The sequence below is a fragment of the Maniola hyperantus genome, chromosome 27 (genome assembly GCF_902806685.2).
Source record: "Maniola hyperantus chromosome 27, iAphHyp1.2, whole genome shotgun sequence".
NCBI lineage: Eukaryota > Metazoa > Arthropoda > Insecta > Lepidoptera > Nymphalidae > Maniola > Maniola hyperantus.
Window position 1 is genome coordinate 5,043,419 of NC_048562.1, and position 17,861 is coordinate 5,061,279.

Sequence of the window (17,861 nt, forward strand, 5' to 3'; positions counted from 1 at the left end):
TCCTTTTTATAAAAGTTTATTTTTAGGATTAAGCATTTAGGTCACGGGCGACCAAGTATGAACAAAGAGTTGTGTTTGACAAAACACTGTATGTGATGATGCAGTTTTTTGTCAAAACTGAGCCTCGTGTTTTACGAGAAACAATCATGTATTTCCATCTGAAGTTTCTCTGTATTTTAAAGACTTAATTAGAATACAGTGTAATTATCCCTTATTGTGAACTTCTATTTAACGAAAGACTCCTTAAAACGTATAAATTGCTAAGGTTCATTTGGTTTACATTGTTATCCTTTTATTGAAACATTCTATATAGCGTAGCAGCCACTCTCAATAGCGAAACAATACGTACGTAGGTCATTATTTAGACCCTAATAAACATTAATTTCACTGACCGTTTAAAAACCACACTGATATAGAGTCGTAAATATTTCGTACACACAATGTAATTTTTAGAAACGTGTTCATTTGTTTGGTATAATTGCCTAGCACGTACCAATTTACTTACTTACTTTCTACTATTATTGCTAACCAGTTAGTTTTTCATAAAATTATATTGTTTTTCTTTTCTTTCCGTTTAACGAAAACTCTTTACCTATAATGCACTAAAATACCCGGTCCCTTCAATATAAATACCATATCCTAGAATCATGTGCGAGTAGCTCATTTATCGCTGATACGACAAAACACTGTATCTGAAGATTGTCTTGACACGGCACCTGCGGCTTAAATACAATAAGCCTAGGGAGCGAGAAAAGTAGGCGGACATTTAGGTATTTCACCATCAATTTTGTCGAAAGGATAATTCTCATAACCCTGCCAAAAACAGGGTAGCACAGTTCGATAGTTGTTGTCGAGCTTCTCTAGTGTTTTGAATTCTTCCACGTCGAGCTCAAAGTCGAATATTGATCCGTTTTGCAAAATTCTCGCTTTCGTTATTGATTTTGGTATGCTGACGATACCGCGTTGATACTGGAAAAAAAGAAAAGATTGTTACATATATTATATGTTTAAAAAAATAAGTTCAAAACTGTTATATCAAACTGTTATAATGATACGCAATGAACCACAGATATGTACCTACAGATATGCAATAATATGGCGCAGCAGACCTAACTTTACAGTCCCAATTCAGTACCTAGACCTAGTGATACCTACCAGATATCTCAAGGCCACTTGTGGGACAGTCTTGCTATGTTTCCCAGCAATGCGCGTCAAGATGGAGTCGTCGTGAGAGGTCGCAGCGCCAGCAGGAGCGTTTCTAGAGAGACTGCCGAAGGGGGTGTACGCTACCACTTGGATGTTTTGTTTCTTGCAGAAGTCTACCAGGTCTTTCTGGCCAAGATTCAGGTTTATCTATGGAAGAAAGCAGGTAGATATTTAATCATCAGCATCATCTCGCAGTAATTAGAGAACTTGTTAACAAAACGTCGAGGCTTCGACGTCACTGGCAGGTGGTAAATGTTAATACATTTGACACTAGGTAAGGTAGCCCATGGTAGCTCTATTTTTCTTTGACTTCACGTCACCATAGTCTAATATTTGACATAATATACCTTTTTTTTTTTTTTTTTTTTTTTTCCGCTGGTAAAAATGCTATTAGGCATGCCGCACAAGGGCGGGAATGTGGGACTCACTCGCGGTTTTTTTTAACCGCCATCAGCATACCCACTAAAAAACCCAGCGGTGCCGTCCGCGTCAAGTATAAGACGTCTCAGGATCCCGGATATCGGATGCGACTGAGACTGACATAATATACCTATCGTCGATTCTGGATCAAATGAAGAGTTGCCTGACTCTAGTTCACGTAGGTAGTCTCAACCGTGAGAGCGGCGACAGCCTAGTGGTTAAGACGTTTGCCTCCTATTCGGGAGGTCCATGGTTCCATCCCAGGCACATACCTCTAACTTTTGAGCTGTGCGCGTTTTAATCAATTTAATATAGGTACTAGCTTTAACGGTGAAGGAAAATATCGTGAGGAAACCTGCATGCCTGAGAGTTCTCCATGATGTTCGCAAGATATGTGAAGTCTGCCAATCCGCATGCGCACTATCGACCACGTGGGAAGCAAATGGCTGTCTGAAGAACCAGTCGCGCGGCAGTGTAGACACCTTACCTCAACTTGGTTGATCGCAGGCACCACCGACGCGTTGGCCAGCAAACGTGTCAGTTGTTCAACATTGAAGTTGGATACACCAATAGTCTTAACCAACCCCTGCTTCAACACGGACTCGAAGCCGCGCCATGTGTCCACGTAGTCTATCTTCTCGTCTACTCCATCTGCCTGGAAACCAATTTTAATATTACAGATAAAAATTGTGTCTGTCTGTTTATTAATTCCTTCTATGCCACAAATACTTAAACCAATCCAACAAGGCAGAAAATGAAGAAGGATAAAAGAAGAAGGATAAGAGAGCCAAAGCTAAACTGACTGACTGATTCATTGTATAATTCATTAGCAATGGAGCTAAGGGTGGCAAGTGGAAAGCATAGAGATACCTACTCTTCTCTATGGTGACAAATACAAAAGATAAACCTCACACCGTAAACCCTTCATTCAGTACTCGATTTTCGTTTCGTTTTATAGTTATCTCCTGACCTACACAACCTCATTACAAAATTGCTCGAATTTCATTTAGAAAATGTACTACTTATAATAATGTTATTGTTTCATTTCCTCGCAATCGAAGTGAAAAGCAGAGTGCATACCTAACTCGGACATAAACCCATTTTATCCTCGACTTAAATATCTGCCCTCGCCTTCGGCTCAGGTAGATAAACGTCTCGGCTACAATGGCTTGTTTTATGCCCTTGTTGTACAATCTACTATTTAGTACTTACAGATATAGACATGGGCCAATGCATAAGCACACAGTCAATGTAATCCAATCCCAAACGCTTCAGAGATCCTTTGACTGACTTCTCCACATCAGCTGGTCGGTGGTTATGGTTCCATACCTGAAAATAGATAAGATAAGATATAGAGTAATATGCAGGTTGCAAACGCATCAAATTAGAAGAAAGATTATGTAAAATTATGTAGGCTAGATTAAGAAAATAAATATTAACTAAACAAATAGCATGTAAGATTTCAATGTAATTACTGTTAGTCCGTAAGATTTTACATTTTAAGACATCACTCAATAAACACGTCTGCACCAATTCTCCATCATTTAAACAACCAACAAATAAAGTTATATTTTATTAGCAGTTGATCGTGTATGGCTAGCTGCCCTCGGATGACAAAACGTGGTAACCCAGGTTACCACGTTTATTCTTACATAGCTTAATTTGATCTTCTATTCCTGAACCATAGTGTTGCCACAGTTCACGATAGGTAGGGAGCTTCTAACAAAACAACGAGGCTTCGATATTACTTGCCAGTGGCCTTAAAGTAGCCCTATTTTCGTGCGTCAAATGTTATGTGCGCCAGTGACGTCGAAGCCGCGATGTTTTGTTAGGAATTCTTGTCGTGAACTGTGAAATTCATTTTCAAATTGGATAGCGGCTACCATTAGCTTAGATGGCATTACCTTAGTAGTGATAAAGAGCTCTTCTCTCTTGACGACTCCCTCTTGAAGCTTCTGCGCCACCACCTGGCCCACTTCTGGCTCTACTCGGTAGAGATGCGCGGTGTCGATATGTCGGAACCCCACGTCTATAGCGTAGCTCATCGCTTCTGCTAGCTTCGGGATGTCTTCTGACATGAACTCCAGCTGTGGATGGATAAAATAAAGCTTCGTTTACACCAGAGATCTGGTAATGCCATGTGAGGAAAATATACTGTATCTCAAAAACAAGCATTTTTCAGAAATTGTGTTTTTTTTTTTGAGAAATTTGCCATAAAATCTGTCTGTCTGAACACGTTGAATTTTGAACAAGTTTTGGAGTAAATTAGTATCTACGCAGCGATGTTAAAAGAAAAAGAAAATTAATAATAATAATATATCCTATATTTTTAGCTAAACTGTTTTGTCGAAACCTAATAGTATTACCTATAATAGAAAATTTGTAATCTATAGCGCATTGATCCAAGCCAATACACACCGAAGGTTAAAGTCGGAAACAAATATCTACCATACACATAGTGTCATACAGTATCTTTTTACATAAGTTTTTAGTACCTATAGCATTTAGATTTTTGCGGCAATTGTTATGATAAAACACTGTACGGAAGAAAAATAAAGAGTTGTGTTTTGACAAAAGACGGTATGTTTTTGTATGCAATGTTTTGTCAAAACAGACCCTTATGTTTTACAAGATACAGTACGTTGTCACCACAAAACAATGTATCTGCAGATACGCGACTGTTCAAAATAGCGATCAGGGTGGGAACGTCCATCACACCCGCACAGCCCCGAGCGAGCGCGTCTGTACGGGGCACTACCCGATTGCCATCTGGAGCTGCCGCTTACTATAGGTAACTTACTTTGTCGTTAAGTCCAACCCATGTGCCGTAGCCCAGCGCTGGGATATGTAGCCCATTGTTGAGCTTGAATGTTGGTATCTTGACCTGGAAATTATTGAAGTAGGTATAGAGTCGTGATAGCATAAACAAACACCTTTTTTAGGGTTCCGTACCTCAAAAGGAAAAACGGAACCCTTATATAGGATCACTTTGCTGTCTGTCTGTCAAGAAACCTACAGGGTACCTACTTCCCGGTGACCTAGAATCATGAAATTTGGCAGGTAGGTAGGCCTTATAGCAGACATAAGGGAAAAAATCTGAAAACCATGAATTTAGGGTTACCGGTATTTTCCGGGATAAAACGTAGCCTGTCTTTCACCGGGAGGCAAGCTATCTCTGTACCAAATTTCATTAAAATCGGTAGAACGGATGGGCCGTGAAAAGCTAGCAGACAGACAGACGGACGGACAGACAGACAGACAGACACACCTTCGTATTTATAATATTAGTAGGTATGGGTCACTAGACGATGCCCGCCTCTACATCTGCGTAAATAATTAGGGTTTATAAAAATTCAGTATTATTTGATTTCCCGGGATAAAAGTAGCCTTAATCCGTCCCTGGGATGCAAGCTATCTTTGTGCCAAATTTCATCAAAATTGGTTAATCTGTGAAAAGCTAGCAGACGGACAAACACACTTTCGTATTTATAATAAGTACCTACATAATATTAAGTACCTATAAACAGGTAATTTATTACTTATGACTATAATTAGTACCTATGGACACTGACCGGTAATTTATATTTTAAACTAGCTTATGCTCGCGACTTCGTCCGCGTGGCCTACACAAATTTCAAACCCCAATTTCACCCCCTTAGGGGTTGATTTTCAAAAATCCTTGCTTAGCGGATGCCTACGTCATTAGCTATCTATCTGCATGCCAAATTTCAGCCCGATCCGTCCATTCGTCCATTCCATTGAGTAACAGTGTTACTCAACGGGACATCAATTTTATAAAATTCCCATTGAGTAACAGTGCTAGGTAGGTACTCAACGGGACAACAATTTTATAAAATTCCCATTGAGTAACAGTGTTACTCAGCGGGACAACAATTTTATAAAATTCCTATTGAGTAACAGTGCTAGGTACTCAACGGGACAACAATTTTATAAAATTCCCATTGAGTAACAGTGTTACTCAACGGGACAACAATTTTATAAAATTCCCGTTGAGTAACACACGGGGGTGTGACTCAACGGAAATAATTCATCCAAGCGTATGGCGTACGTCTACTGTCTACAGAGGGAGAGACGGGGAACTGGGAAGCGACTTTGTTTTATAGGTAGGTACCTTATATGTAGAGATGTCAGTCAGTCAGGAAGTTTCTCCTATAAATAGGTACTTAGGTATAGATTCTATACACTTACCTTAGACATTTGATGTAGTTAAAGCACTAAATAACTAGGTATAGGTACAACTGTAATTACTAAGTATTTTGCTATAACTGTTTTGTTTATTTGTTCAGTTGCCGGTAACAACACTTGTATTTCTGAAGACGAACGGATGCGAACTGTGCCGGTACGACTCGACTATCAAGTATAAAAATTTAGTTGATTAATGTTATATAATACAACCAAATTGTAGATTAAAGATAGACTTTAATGAAATGTGTCTTTAGGTACAAATTCGTGTGGATACTTAATTTTTTTCGATTAATTTGTTTTCTTTGATAGTATTGCAAATTAGTAGGTATCGTATCAGTTTTGTCAAGGCTATAAGACTAGATAGGTACCCGGCGGTGGATGCTGCGCGATTGCGGTAGAATGACAGTTACAATGTCACGATCGCAATCACCTCTTATTGGTTGACGCTCGCTCACTATTGGCTACAATGCATTGTTGCAAAAGAGTAGCACAAATTCAGCCAATCACAACAATTGAGATTGTAATAATTTAGAGCCTCAATAGCTCAACCGGTAAAGGAGTGGACTGAAAACCGAAAGGTCGACGGTTCAAACCCCGCCCGTTGCACTATTGTCGTACCTACTCCCTACTCCTAGCACAAGCCTGACGCTTAGTTGGAGAGGAAAGGGGAATATTAGTCATTTAACATGGCTAATATGCTTTAAAAAAAAAAAAAAAGATTGATGCAGGTTCTACGAAATCGCTCTACTGAATTAGCGAATCAGTAGGCTGGATTGGCACCATTCGCATTACTTGCTTTATTCCTTAGAACTTAGGGTTTATTATTGTGTGATTTGCAATGGTGCCAACGTAAAGTTAGGCGTCAAGTTAGACAACGTTATAGTTTTAGTTGAAGCAAAAACCGGAACACGTGTCAAATATTTCACATAAAGACTAACTATATATACCTACAAAATTTCAAAAATATTTAGTGAAAATTTACGAAGTTATAAGCTTCTTGTGTTGAGTCGTTGTCCTCGAAAAACATGCTCACCGCAAGCAAGCGGCTGTGAGCGAACGGAACGGCTGGCGTCGATCGTGCGCGCTCCCGCTCGCACGGCTCGAATCAGCTGGTGCATGCGGTCATTCAACCCGGTGTTCAAACTTGCAGGATTTTAAAGTATTTTTTTGGTCAAAATATAACCCGTTGTAAAAATGATTGCAATCGATTCTGTTACTGATTCTGACCAAACTACTTTCAGGTTTTGCGCATACTAAAACTATGTATAGTGAACGTATAATTAGGTAACCTTTACACTGTGTGGCGTATCTTTATTATTTATCTTAATCTATGACAACAATAATGTTGTACCAGTAATTTATGTAATAGGTATGTAGGTACAGCAATTTATATTCTTTAGCGAGACATTATTATGTGTTTTGTTGAGTTGATTGTACAACATACAACAAAATGGCCTATTACATACAATTATTATGATTAGGTAGTATTATTTCAAATAACTTCACTAAAATTATGATTTTTATCGTACTGGAACGTAAAGTCTTAACCTTAGAAAGATAACCAAATCCTGGCATACCTACTTTAAAGATAACCATACGCTTTAGAGGCGCTCGATTTTTAAATGTGTATTTTTACCTAATTTCGTTATTACAGTAGGCATTTTATTTTATTATCTTAGAAGATACTTTTGTAGCTATAAAAAACAATTAAACAAATAATTTGTTTATTTTATTGAATTAAAAATTAAATAAGCAGACTTCTATAAAAGTAACAAAAATCAACAGACTTCTAGTTTATCAACTACTTACCTAAATTACATCAATGGGGATGCTGAATGCCATTTTATTGTCTTTTAATAATTAGGTATCTTTTTCCTTATCGGCAGAAAATAATGTACCTACATCGACCTTTAGAAGGAGATAGCGGATTTGTAGAGCATTGTCTCTGTGGTTGAGACCGACAAAACTTCATATAGGTAGGTATGGTACGAGTGACAGAGATAACGCTCTGCAAAGCCGAAATGTCGTTCTAAATACCGATGTAAGTAAGTAGGTAGGTATGTACTTTAATTTCTGCCGCCTGCTGTACGTCTGTGACTCTACTATCGGTTCGGAATGTAGGTTCTACTGAGAAGAGCCCACATGCGCTGTTTGAAAAAAACGTTGTGTTTGAGGCAATTAAAATAATATATGACTTGCTTTAACGGCGAAGGAAAACATCGCGAGGAAACCTGCATTCTTGAGTACTCCATAATGATGTTAAAGGTAAGTAAAATCTGCCAATCCATAGTTTATAAGTATAATGGATTTTGGCCTTACCTTCTTCTTGTCCTGAAAGTAGACCCGTGCCCAGCTGTGGGCAGGTGATGGGTTGAGATGACGTCATGATGATCCAAACTTAATATCTCAGAAAAATCTGAGACCTCTAGCGGCTTTTTCTTTTGCCGAATTTTTCCAAACAAGCGGCTGTTGCCAAAATATTAGTACAGCGCTTCTCAGTGTCATAGTTACATCAGTCTCACCTAGATGGCGCTGTTCTTTTAATACCGAAAAATGAAAATAGATGGCGCTATATTTTCAGCTTCCATAAAGAGATGTCACTTCATATTATCTCAAAAAAAAACCAGCCAAGCACGAGTCAGGCTCGCGCAGACAGACAGACAGACAGACAGACAGACAGACAGACAGACAGACAACAACAGTTTGCATAAATATTAGGAAACGCATGGCAGGCGCCGCATCCGCATCCGCATCAATTGATGCGGATGCAGATGTCTAAATTAATGCGGATGTTCCGCATTGCGGATGCGGATGCGAATATCCGTAATACCCCTAGTATAGATAGCGGGCGACCAAGTACAAAGAGTTGTGTTTGACAAACACTGTATGTGATAATGCAGTTTTTGTCAAAACTGAGCCTTGTGTTTTACGAGATACAATGTATTTGAGAATTTACATTTGAGAATTTCTCAGTATTTTTAAGACTTAATTGATTGATTGACTTTAATTGATATATTTAAATGTCATATCCTAGAACTAGGTGCGAGTAGCTCATTTATCGCTGTTACGACAAAACACTGTATCTGAAGATACAGCGTATTGACACAGCAGCTGCGGCTTAAATACAGTAAGCCTCTAGGCTCTAAGGAGCGAGCAAAGTAGGAGGACTTTCAGGTATTTCACCATCAATTTTTTCGAAAGGAAAATTCTCATAATGCTGCCAAAATGAGTTTAGCACAGTTCGATAGTTGTTGTTGAACTTCTCAAGTGTTTTCAAATCTTCTACGTCAAGCTCGAAGTCGAATATCGATCCGTTTTGCAGAATTCTCGATTTCGTTAGCGATTTTGGTATGCTGACGATACCGCGTTGATACTGGAAAAAAACAAAACATACATAGGTATAGTGTGTTTAAAAAAAATAAGTTCAAAACTGTTATAATGATACGCGATTGCTAGGTAACTCTGCTAAAGCTCTGGTTTCTCCTATCAGCACAGGCAGAGGGTATCATCTATTTTCTATAGATACCTACTAGTACATAGTAGTACTACCGTAGGGATTGTAAGGTACAAAGAGGATATTTACTCGTATAAAATACTATATTGCGATGATTTTCTATACTCTATACGGTTAGGCCACGCTCCCAAATCGCATAACAGTTAGCAACACAATAAAATAGCGCAGTAGACCCGAATTTACAGTCTCAATTCAGTAGCTAGACCTAGTGGTACCTACCAGATATCTCAAGACCACTTGTGGAACAGTCTTGCCATGTTTCCCAGCAATGCGCGTCAAGATGGGGTCGTCGTGAGAGGTCGCAGCGCCAGCGGGAGCGTCTCTATAGAAGCTGCCGAAGGGGGTGTACGCTACCACTTGGATGTTTTGTTTCTTGCAGAAGTCTACCAGATCTTTCTGGCCAAGATTCAGGTTTATCTGTGGAAGAAAATAGGTAGATATTAAATCATCAGCATCATCTCACATTTAGAGAACTTGTAACAAAACGTCGAGGCTCCGACGTCACTGGCAAGCATCAAATGTCAATACATTTGACACTAGGCAAGGTAGTCTCATATACATATACCTCTAATTTTTGAGTTGTGTGCGTTTAAAACAATTTAATACACTTGCTTTAACGGTGAAGGAAAATATCGTGACGAAACGTGCAAGCCTGAGAGTTATCCATGATGATCGCAAGATAATATGTGAAGTCTGCCAATCTGCATGCGCACTATCAACCACGCGAGAAGCGAATGGTTGTATGAGGAACCAATCGCGGCAGCATAGACACCTTACCTCAACCTGGTTGATCGCAGGCACCACCGATGCGTTGGCCAGCAAACGTGTCAGTTGTTCAACATTGAAGTTGGATACACCAATAGTCTTGACCAACCCCTGCTTCAACACGGACTCAAACCCGCGCCATGTGTCCACGTAGTCGATCTTCTCGTCTACTCCATCTTCCTGGAAACCAATTTTCATTCCTTAATTTCAGCTCCACCTACTCGACTTTCCTTTTGTTATAGATCCCCTGACCTATAACAACCTCATTAGAAAATTGCTTAAATTGCATTTATACATGTACTTATCATCAATCAATCAATATCAATACTTATAATAAAACTGTAACAGGTCAAATTCTGTACATTGAAGCTATTTTGAAAATTTTATTTTATTTTTTACTTATAATAAAACTGTAACACTCTATAATCGATACTGAACCCAAAACTGTAATTTTTTCATTTTTGTCTGTCTGTCTGTCTGTCTATCTGTCTGTCTGTCTGTCTGTATCACGGCCGCGCATCACGCTAAAACTACTGAATGGATTCCAATGAAACTTGGTACGATTTGAGGTCATACTATGAGGAAGAATATAGGATACTTTTTATCCCGATATTATTTAGATTAGGATATTATATTACGGTTCCCGTAGGAGAGGGGATGAAAGTTAAAATGTATACTGAGTTGTAATTCATTAACGCGTGGTCCGATTTCATTCATTCTTTTTTTGTTAGAAAGGGGATATTTTAAAAATTGTTCCGTAAATATTTCAAGGTCATCGGTTTTTAACCGACTGTCAAAAAGGAGGTGGTTCTTTTTTCTACATCGATTTTTTCGAGATTTCTGGACCGATTTGCAAAATATTTTTTTAAATCAACAAAAAAGTTTTCGTGGTGGTCACATAAAAATTCTGGATTCAACTCCTTAATCCTGATGCTGCAGGGTTACTGCCCGCCTGAGTTATCAAGATTCAGGAAGTGTTCATAGTGAATTCATATTGTAGGTACCAAGCAACGACTTTATTCTCAGACTTCAAGTCTCAACTCCTCAACCCTGATGATGTAGGGTACAGCACTCCTAAACTATAATGTTTTAGGAACTGCGGATGATGCAAAATTATTTTAGGTACCAAGCATAGGCTACATCATTGAACTTCGGATCCTAACTCGTCAATCCTGATGCTGCAAAGTACTGATTTTAGAATTTCTGATAGTGAATTGATATTTAAAAAAAAATTAAAAAATTTGAATCGAAAACGAAGCGGAACGAAGTTCGCTGGGTCAGCTAGTTTATAATAACTTTATTGTTTCATTTCCTCGCAATCGAAGTGAAAAGCAGTCTATAAATCGGACATAAAACCCATTTTTTCCTTGACTTTAATATCTGCCCTCGCCTTCGGCTCAGGTAGATAAACGTCTCGGATAAACGGCTTGTTTTATACCCTTGTTGTGTAATGTACTAAGTATTTAGTACTTACAGATATAGACATGGGCCAATGCATAAGCACACAGTCAATGTAATCCAATCCCAAACGCTTCAGAGATCCTTTTACTGACTTCTCTACATCAGCTGGTCGGTGGTTATTGTTCCATACCTGAAAAAAAGATAAAGATAGATAAGATATAGATTTAATCAGTGTGCATGATGTCATGCAGTTGATCGTGTATAGCTAGCTGCCCTCGGATGACAAAACGCGGCAAGCCGCTTTACCACCTTTATTCTTACATAGTTTAATTTGATCTTCTACTCCTGAACTATGCCAAAGGGTTGCCAAAGTTCACGATGCCAAACTTCTAACAAAACATCGAGGCTTTGATATCACTGGCAGGCAGGTAGCCTTAAAGTAGCCCTATTTTTAGGGTTCCGTACCTCAAAAGGAAAAACGGAACCCTTATAGGATCACTTTGTTGTCTGTCTGTCTGTCTGTCTGTCTGTCTATCTGTCTGTCTGTCTGTCCGTCTGTCTGTCAAGAAACCAGCTACAGGGTACTTCCCGTTGACCTAGAATCATGAAATTTGGGAGGAAGGTGGGTCTTATAGCTGACATTTGGGGGAAAATCTGAAAGCCGTGAATTTAGGGTTAGATCACACAAAAAAATTAAATTGTGGTCATGAACTAATAATTAGTATTTTCAACTTTCGAAGTGAGTGACTATATCAAGTGGGGTATCATATGAAAGGTCTTCACCTGTACATTCTAAAACAGATTTTTATTTATTTTTGTTAGAAGTTCCCTGTCGTGAACTGTGAAATTAATTTTCAAATTAAGGATAGCGGCTACCATTAGTTTCGATAGTATTACCTTAGTAGTGATAAAGAGCTCATCTCTCTTGACGACTCCCTCTTGAAGCTTCTGCGCCACCACCTGGCCCACTTCTGGCTCCACTCGGTAGAGATGCGCGGTGTCGATATGTCGGAACCCCACGTCTATAGCGTAGCTCATGGCTTCTGCTAGCTTCGGGATTTCTTCTGACATGAACTCCTGCTGTGGATTAATAAAATAAAGCTTCGTTTACGCCAGAGATCCTGGTCATTGCTGTGTGAGGACAATATACCTACTGTACCTATCTCAAAAACAAGCATTTTTTAGAAATCGCGATTTTCTGTTTTTTTTTGCACTTAGAATTGAATAAGTTTTACAGCGGTCAGCGATATAAAAAGAAAAGAAAATAGAAAATTTTGTATTCTATTAAACTCGATAACAAATACCTACCTACAGTAATATAATTAATAAAAAAAACACGGCTCATAGTGTCATACAGCATCTTTTTACATAAAATTTTAATATAGCATTTAGATTTTTTGCGGCTATTGTTACGACTTACGACAAAACACTGTAATGGATAGATAAATAACAGTTGTGTTTTGACTAAACACGGTTTATTTTTGTATGCAGTGTTTTGTTAAAACAGACCCTTACGGTTTACGAGATACAGTGCATATTCCCTTTGAAGTTTCTCATCATTTATAAGACTTAATGGAAATATTTAAATGCCATATTATGTAACCACGTGCGAGGAGCTGATTTATCGTCGTCACCACAAAACACTGTATCTGCAGATACGCGACAGGTCGAGATAGCAATCAGGGTGGGAACGTCCTGCACACCCGCCCAACCCTAGCGCTAACTCGGTGCGGGCGAGCGCGTGTGTACGGGTCACTACCCGACTGCCATCTGGACCTGTCGCGTACTACAGGTAACTTACTTTGTCGTTAAGTCCAACCCATGTGCCGTAGCCCAGCGCTGGGATATCTAGCCCATTGTTGAGCTTGAATGTTGGTATCTTGACCTGGAAATTATCGAAGTAGGTATAAGAGCGGTGACAGCATGCGAATAGCCCACTAAACAAACACCTTTTCGTTATAGGTGTCACCGACAGTCCTCTGTGAAACACCAACGCACGGGCGTGGCAGAACAACGCGAGCACTATTCGAGATCCCCAATCTCACACCATGAAGCCCTCGGCAACCTGGGCGGTCTAGTTAGCTTCTGGAGCGAGCTTGGATAGCTGGAGTGAAGACTTCGGTGGGGAGGGGCAATGCACGCACCAGGACGGAAACCAGTCCAGAGAAAATAATAAGTAGCGGAAGAGCCTAGTGATTAAGACGTCCGCCTCCTTTCGGGTGGTCGGGAGTTCGATTCCGGGCACACACAGTATACTAAGTAACTAAGTAGGTGTGCAGAGATGTCAGTCAAGTAGGAAGTTTTTCCTTCTATAAATAGGTATAGACGACACTTACCTTAGACATTTTATGTAGTTAAAGCACTCAATAACTAGTTACAGGTACAATAATTAATGTATTTACTAAGTATTTTGTTATAACTGTTTTGTTTATTTGTTCAGTTGCCGGTAACAACACTTGTATTTCTGAAGACGAACGGATGCGAACTGTGCCGGTGCGACTCGACTATCAAGTATAAAAATTTAGTTGATTAATGTTATATAATACAACCAAATTGTAGATTAAAGATAGACTTTAATGAGATGTGTCTTTAGGTACAAATTCGTGTGGATAGTTTATTTTTTTCGATAAATTTGGTTTCTTTGATAGCATTGCAAATTAGTATCATATCAGTTTTGTCAAGGTTATAGACTAGATAGGTACAAGTACCCGGCGCGGCGGGAAATATTGTACATCGACCTTTAAAAAGAGATCGGTTTCGTAGAGTGTTGTCTCTGTCGTTGAGACGTTCAATGGATCAAAAATAAATGTCAATTGAGTTCAGTGGCTATTATTCCCTGTTACATACTGAATAAGCGAATCAGTAGGCTGAAAGGATGTCGAAACGTTATAGCCTTATAGGCCGTTCAGTATAACTATATACGCCTAACTCTATGTTGGCACCATTGCTTTGTTTGCTTTATTCCTTTAACTTTAGGGTTTATTATTGTGTGATTTGCAATGGTGCCAACATAAAGTTAGGCGTCAAGTTACAGCGACGTTATAGATAAACACGGTATTTGACAACTAGTCAAATCAGTAACTATTTATCAAACGTCAAAACGCGCACTCAGTATGCGATATTCTATGAAATACCTACCTACTGGTATGTGACGTCACATCATATCATAATGACGTACTTTTTTAGTTTAATCGATAATTTAAAATGGTTGTTACACTTAAAACTAACAAAGGGCGTTCGCCGCCGATTCTACGTATTTTGGAAAACCCTCTATTTAATAATCACTGAGAAATAATTTATTTTTGATGCATAGGTACCTAGGTAGTCAAATACCCAATTATTATCATTATGATTATTATCTCAAATAACTTCACTAAGATTATGATTTTATCGTACTGGAACGTTTAGTCGCTTAACACTTAACAGTCTTAACCCTAAAAAGATAACCATATCTAGATTACAGACATAGATAACCATACGCTTTATTTAGAGGCTCTCGGTTTTTAAATGCGTAGGTAGCTATTTTAACCTAAATTCGTTATTAGGTATAGTAGACATTTTATTTTATTACCTATCTTAAGTAGAAAGTAGGCACCTACTTTTGTAGCTATAAGAAAAAATACAGTTAAACTTTAATTTGTTTATTTTATGGAATTAAAAATTAAATAAGCAAAGATCTCTAGAAAAAAAATAACAAAAATCAACAGCCTTCTACTTTATCAAATAATTAGGTACCTACATATCAATTATTATTGTCTTTTAATATTAATGTTTTCCCTCACTATTTCTCGACTCTAGTATCATAAGGTCGGATGTGGATTTTTGCTACTTTTCAGGAGAGCCAAAACAAAAATGCTAGGGAAATCGGGTCATAATTTCTTAACTACTAGAGATACAATTTCAGTTGTTTTTGTAATATTTAACACTTAACTGTACCTATCATTAACCATTACTAGAAATACTTTATCATTAATAAATAAAATATAAACTCACAATTTCTTCAAAATGGACGATATGCGACTTTATGCTGGTAATATTCGTAACTGTGCTAAAAAATTGTGTGCTTAAGTTGTAAACCGACTTTATGGCTGCAATTTTTACTATTACAAATTTGAAATAAAAGTCGGATCTATTACTTAATATTTCATAATACGTCTTAACTGATTATACATAAGTAATATTCGGACAAAAGATCACAGTAGTTATCTCTCAAAAATCATTTAGGAATTTTGTGAGATAGCAACAATGTACCTATGTGATTTTTCTGAAACTGATTAGTTAGATCTGAAACATAATAATTGCTTTCGCCCGATAGTCCGACCATTGCATCCGTGTAAACCTTGTGACTTCTGAATGAATGAAAAAAACATTTACAAATTCACAAATAAAGCCCATTAACTAAAAACAACGGCCAAAAATGGGAAAAAAAAATTACAAAGTAATTAGAAACCTACAGTGGGCCAAACATTTTTTGTGGAATTGCATACATGACGGTTACATCAATATAGAAATCTAAAACATGCCAACATAGCCTGATTTTCCTTATAATGATTAGGTACGTAAAGTAAGAATGGAGGTCAGCAGGTGCCTACTGCAAAAGTTGGTTATATTTTACAGTGGATAATGGTTTCTCATTATGTCGTATATTGGGCGAAAGCGGGGAAGAATTTTAAGTTTATATGTACCTATAACATACTAATGAAATACAAAAAAGTCTTCTTTAAAGTAGTTTTTATAAAATAATAACACCCAGCATTATTGCGTTAGTTGTAGCCAGGTAATATATTCCGAAATCTGAAAATCCCCGCCGTTCTTTTTTTTTTTTTTGATATAACAAACGGTCCTAATATATCACCTTTGTAAAGGGATGTGGTCTTTAAAAATATGTTGTAGTGCCAAATCAAACTTATCAAAAAGTTTTGTTTCCTTCGCATGTTCTTGTAAACTGTGACCAATCTCTTAGTTTAGTAATCTGCATTGTTTTCAGCTGTTCCCTTTTTTTCTATTTGTGCATGGATTACATCTTACTCCACGTAGGTACATTTTGCATTTTAGCATAAAGCTTGTGATTTATCATCTTTTAGTGTGGTAATCCTTATAATAATCATAAGTAAGCCATAACGATTATCATGCTCCGATTATGACCGACACAATTATCAGACCACAAAGTCAATTCTTCAACAATTTCGAGAATACTTTGTTTCTTCTCTAGTAGATTAATGAAATAAGACAAGATACTGTTTTATTCCTTCCGCTGCAGCTGATGTTTGCAGACCACATTAAAGTAGCAACACTGCTGGTAGCATCATGAATCGTTTTTAAGGTGCAGAAACTACGTAGGTATAAGGATTTACTGTTAGTCAAATCCGGCATTGCCACTTTTGTAATAAAAAAAATACTTTCTGCTTTCTTGAAAATTCCATTGCTTCTGTTTCGACTGTTCTTTTTAACAGATACTTATTTAAACTGTTTCTTTCGTGTTTTAGTTAAGTTTTTTTTATTTTTTTACTTTCACTTTTATTAGTTGTTTAATTAATAAATTAATTTATACTACATTTATATTTAAATTAACATAATCTAAAGCTTCCTATAATTAGGTATGTTTCGTTAGAATCACTATCATCACATATTGTACACCTTATAATTTCTGCTCTCGATTAATATCAAATTCGGTCGATTATAAGACGGGTAAAGAAGAAAATAATTGATTAGGTACTCTAATTTTTTAAGGCTACCTTAAAAACCTAGTTTTTGAACTGATGATTTGAACTGTGATTCATAAAAAACACCATAAATGCACGGTTTTTTGCTTAGTGGGGTTTTATTATAATATATGTTTAGATTTCCATGGTGTGATTTTCGTGGTCCTAAAAGATTTTCTAGTCTACATTTTCAGAGCTTTATTCTGGCTCTTTACTTTTTTCCCGCAGTTTAGTCCAAAATTTTGGTGAAATAGGATGGATCTCTTACCTATTAATCACATCAACTTTAATGTAGTCACAAACAAAAAGCTTTATTTCAACTTACTTCCATGAATTTTATTGCAAACTTATTTATATTACAAGGCAAAAAGTCTTAAATGATTCACAGTCCAAATATTAATACAAAAAATTCGAAGCATAACATCTGTTGTGATTTTACCTAACAAAATTATTACATATTTTTGAAGCAGAAGTGCGTAACTGCAGTACCAGCTAGTATTACAAATAAACTTATTTCGTAGCATAATGGTCGAACTCAAAATACATCTATCATTTTTCTCCATTGCTTTGGTGCATACATACGCAAGTCAAAAAATATAATTATGGTTCTCCAAATTTTTAGAATGTGTTCAGATACGACATTATGC

General features: G+C 37.4%; 1 protein-coding gene across 1 annotated transcript; it reads right to left on the reverse strand.

Moving 5' to 3' along the window:
• Window positions 1-13,989, reverse strand: LOC117994674 (uncharacterized). Its single transcript, XM_069508043.1, has 13 exons — window positions 13,849-13,989; window positions 13,314-13,397; window positions 12,410-12,592; window positions 11,582-11,702; window positions 10,124-10,287; window positions 9,566-9,763; window positions 8,981-9,205; window positions 4,427-4,510; window positions 3,531-3,713; window positions 2,839-2,955; window positions 2,114-2,281; window positions 1,156-1,353; window positions 1-969 (listed from the first exon to the last, which is right to left on the reverse strand). The coding sequence occupies exons 1-13, from the start codon at window positions 13,855-13,857 to the stop codon at window positions 739-741; spliced, it is 1,965 nt and encodes a 654-aa protein (XP_069364144.1). The 5' UTR covers window positions 13,858-13,989; the 3' UTR covers window positions 1-738.
• Window positions 13,990-17,861: the final 3,872 nt, after the last annotated feature.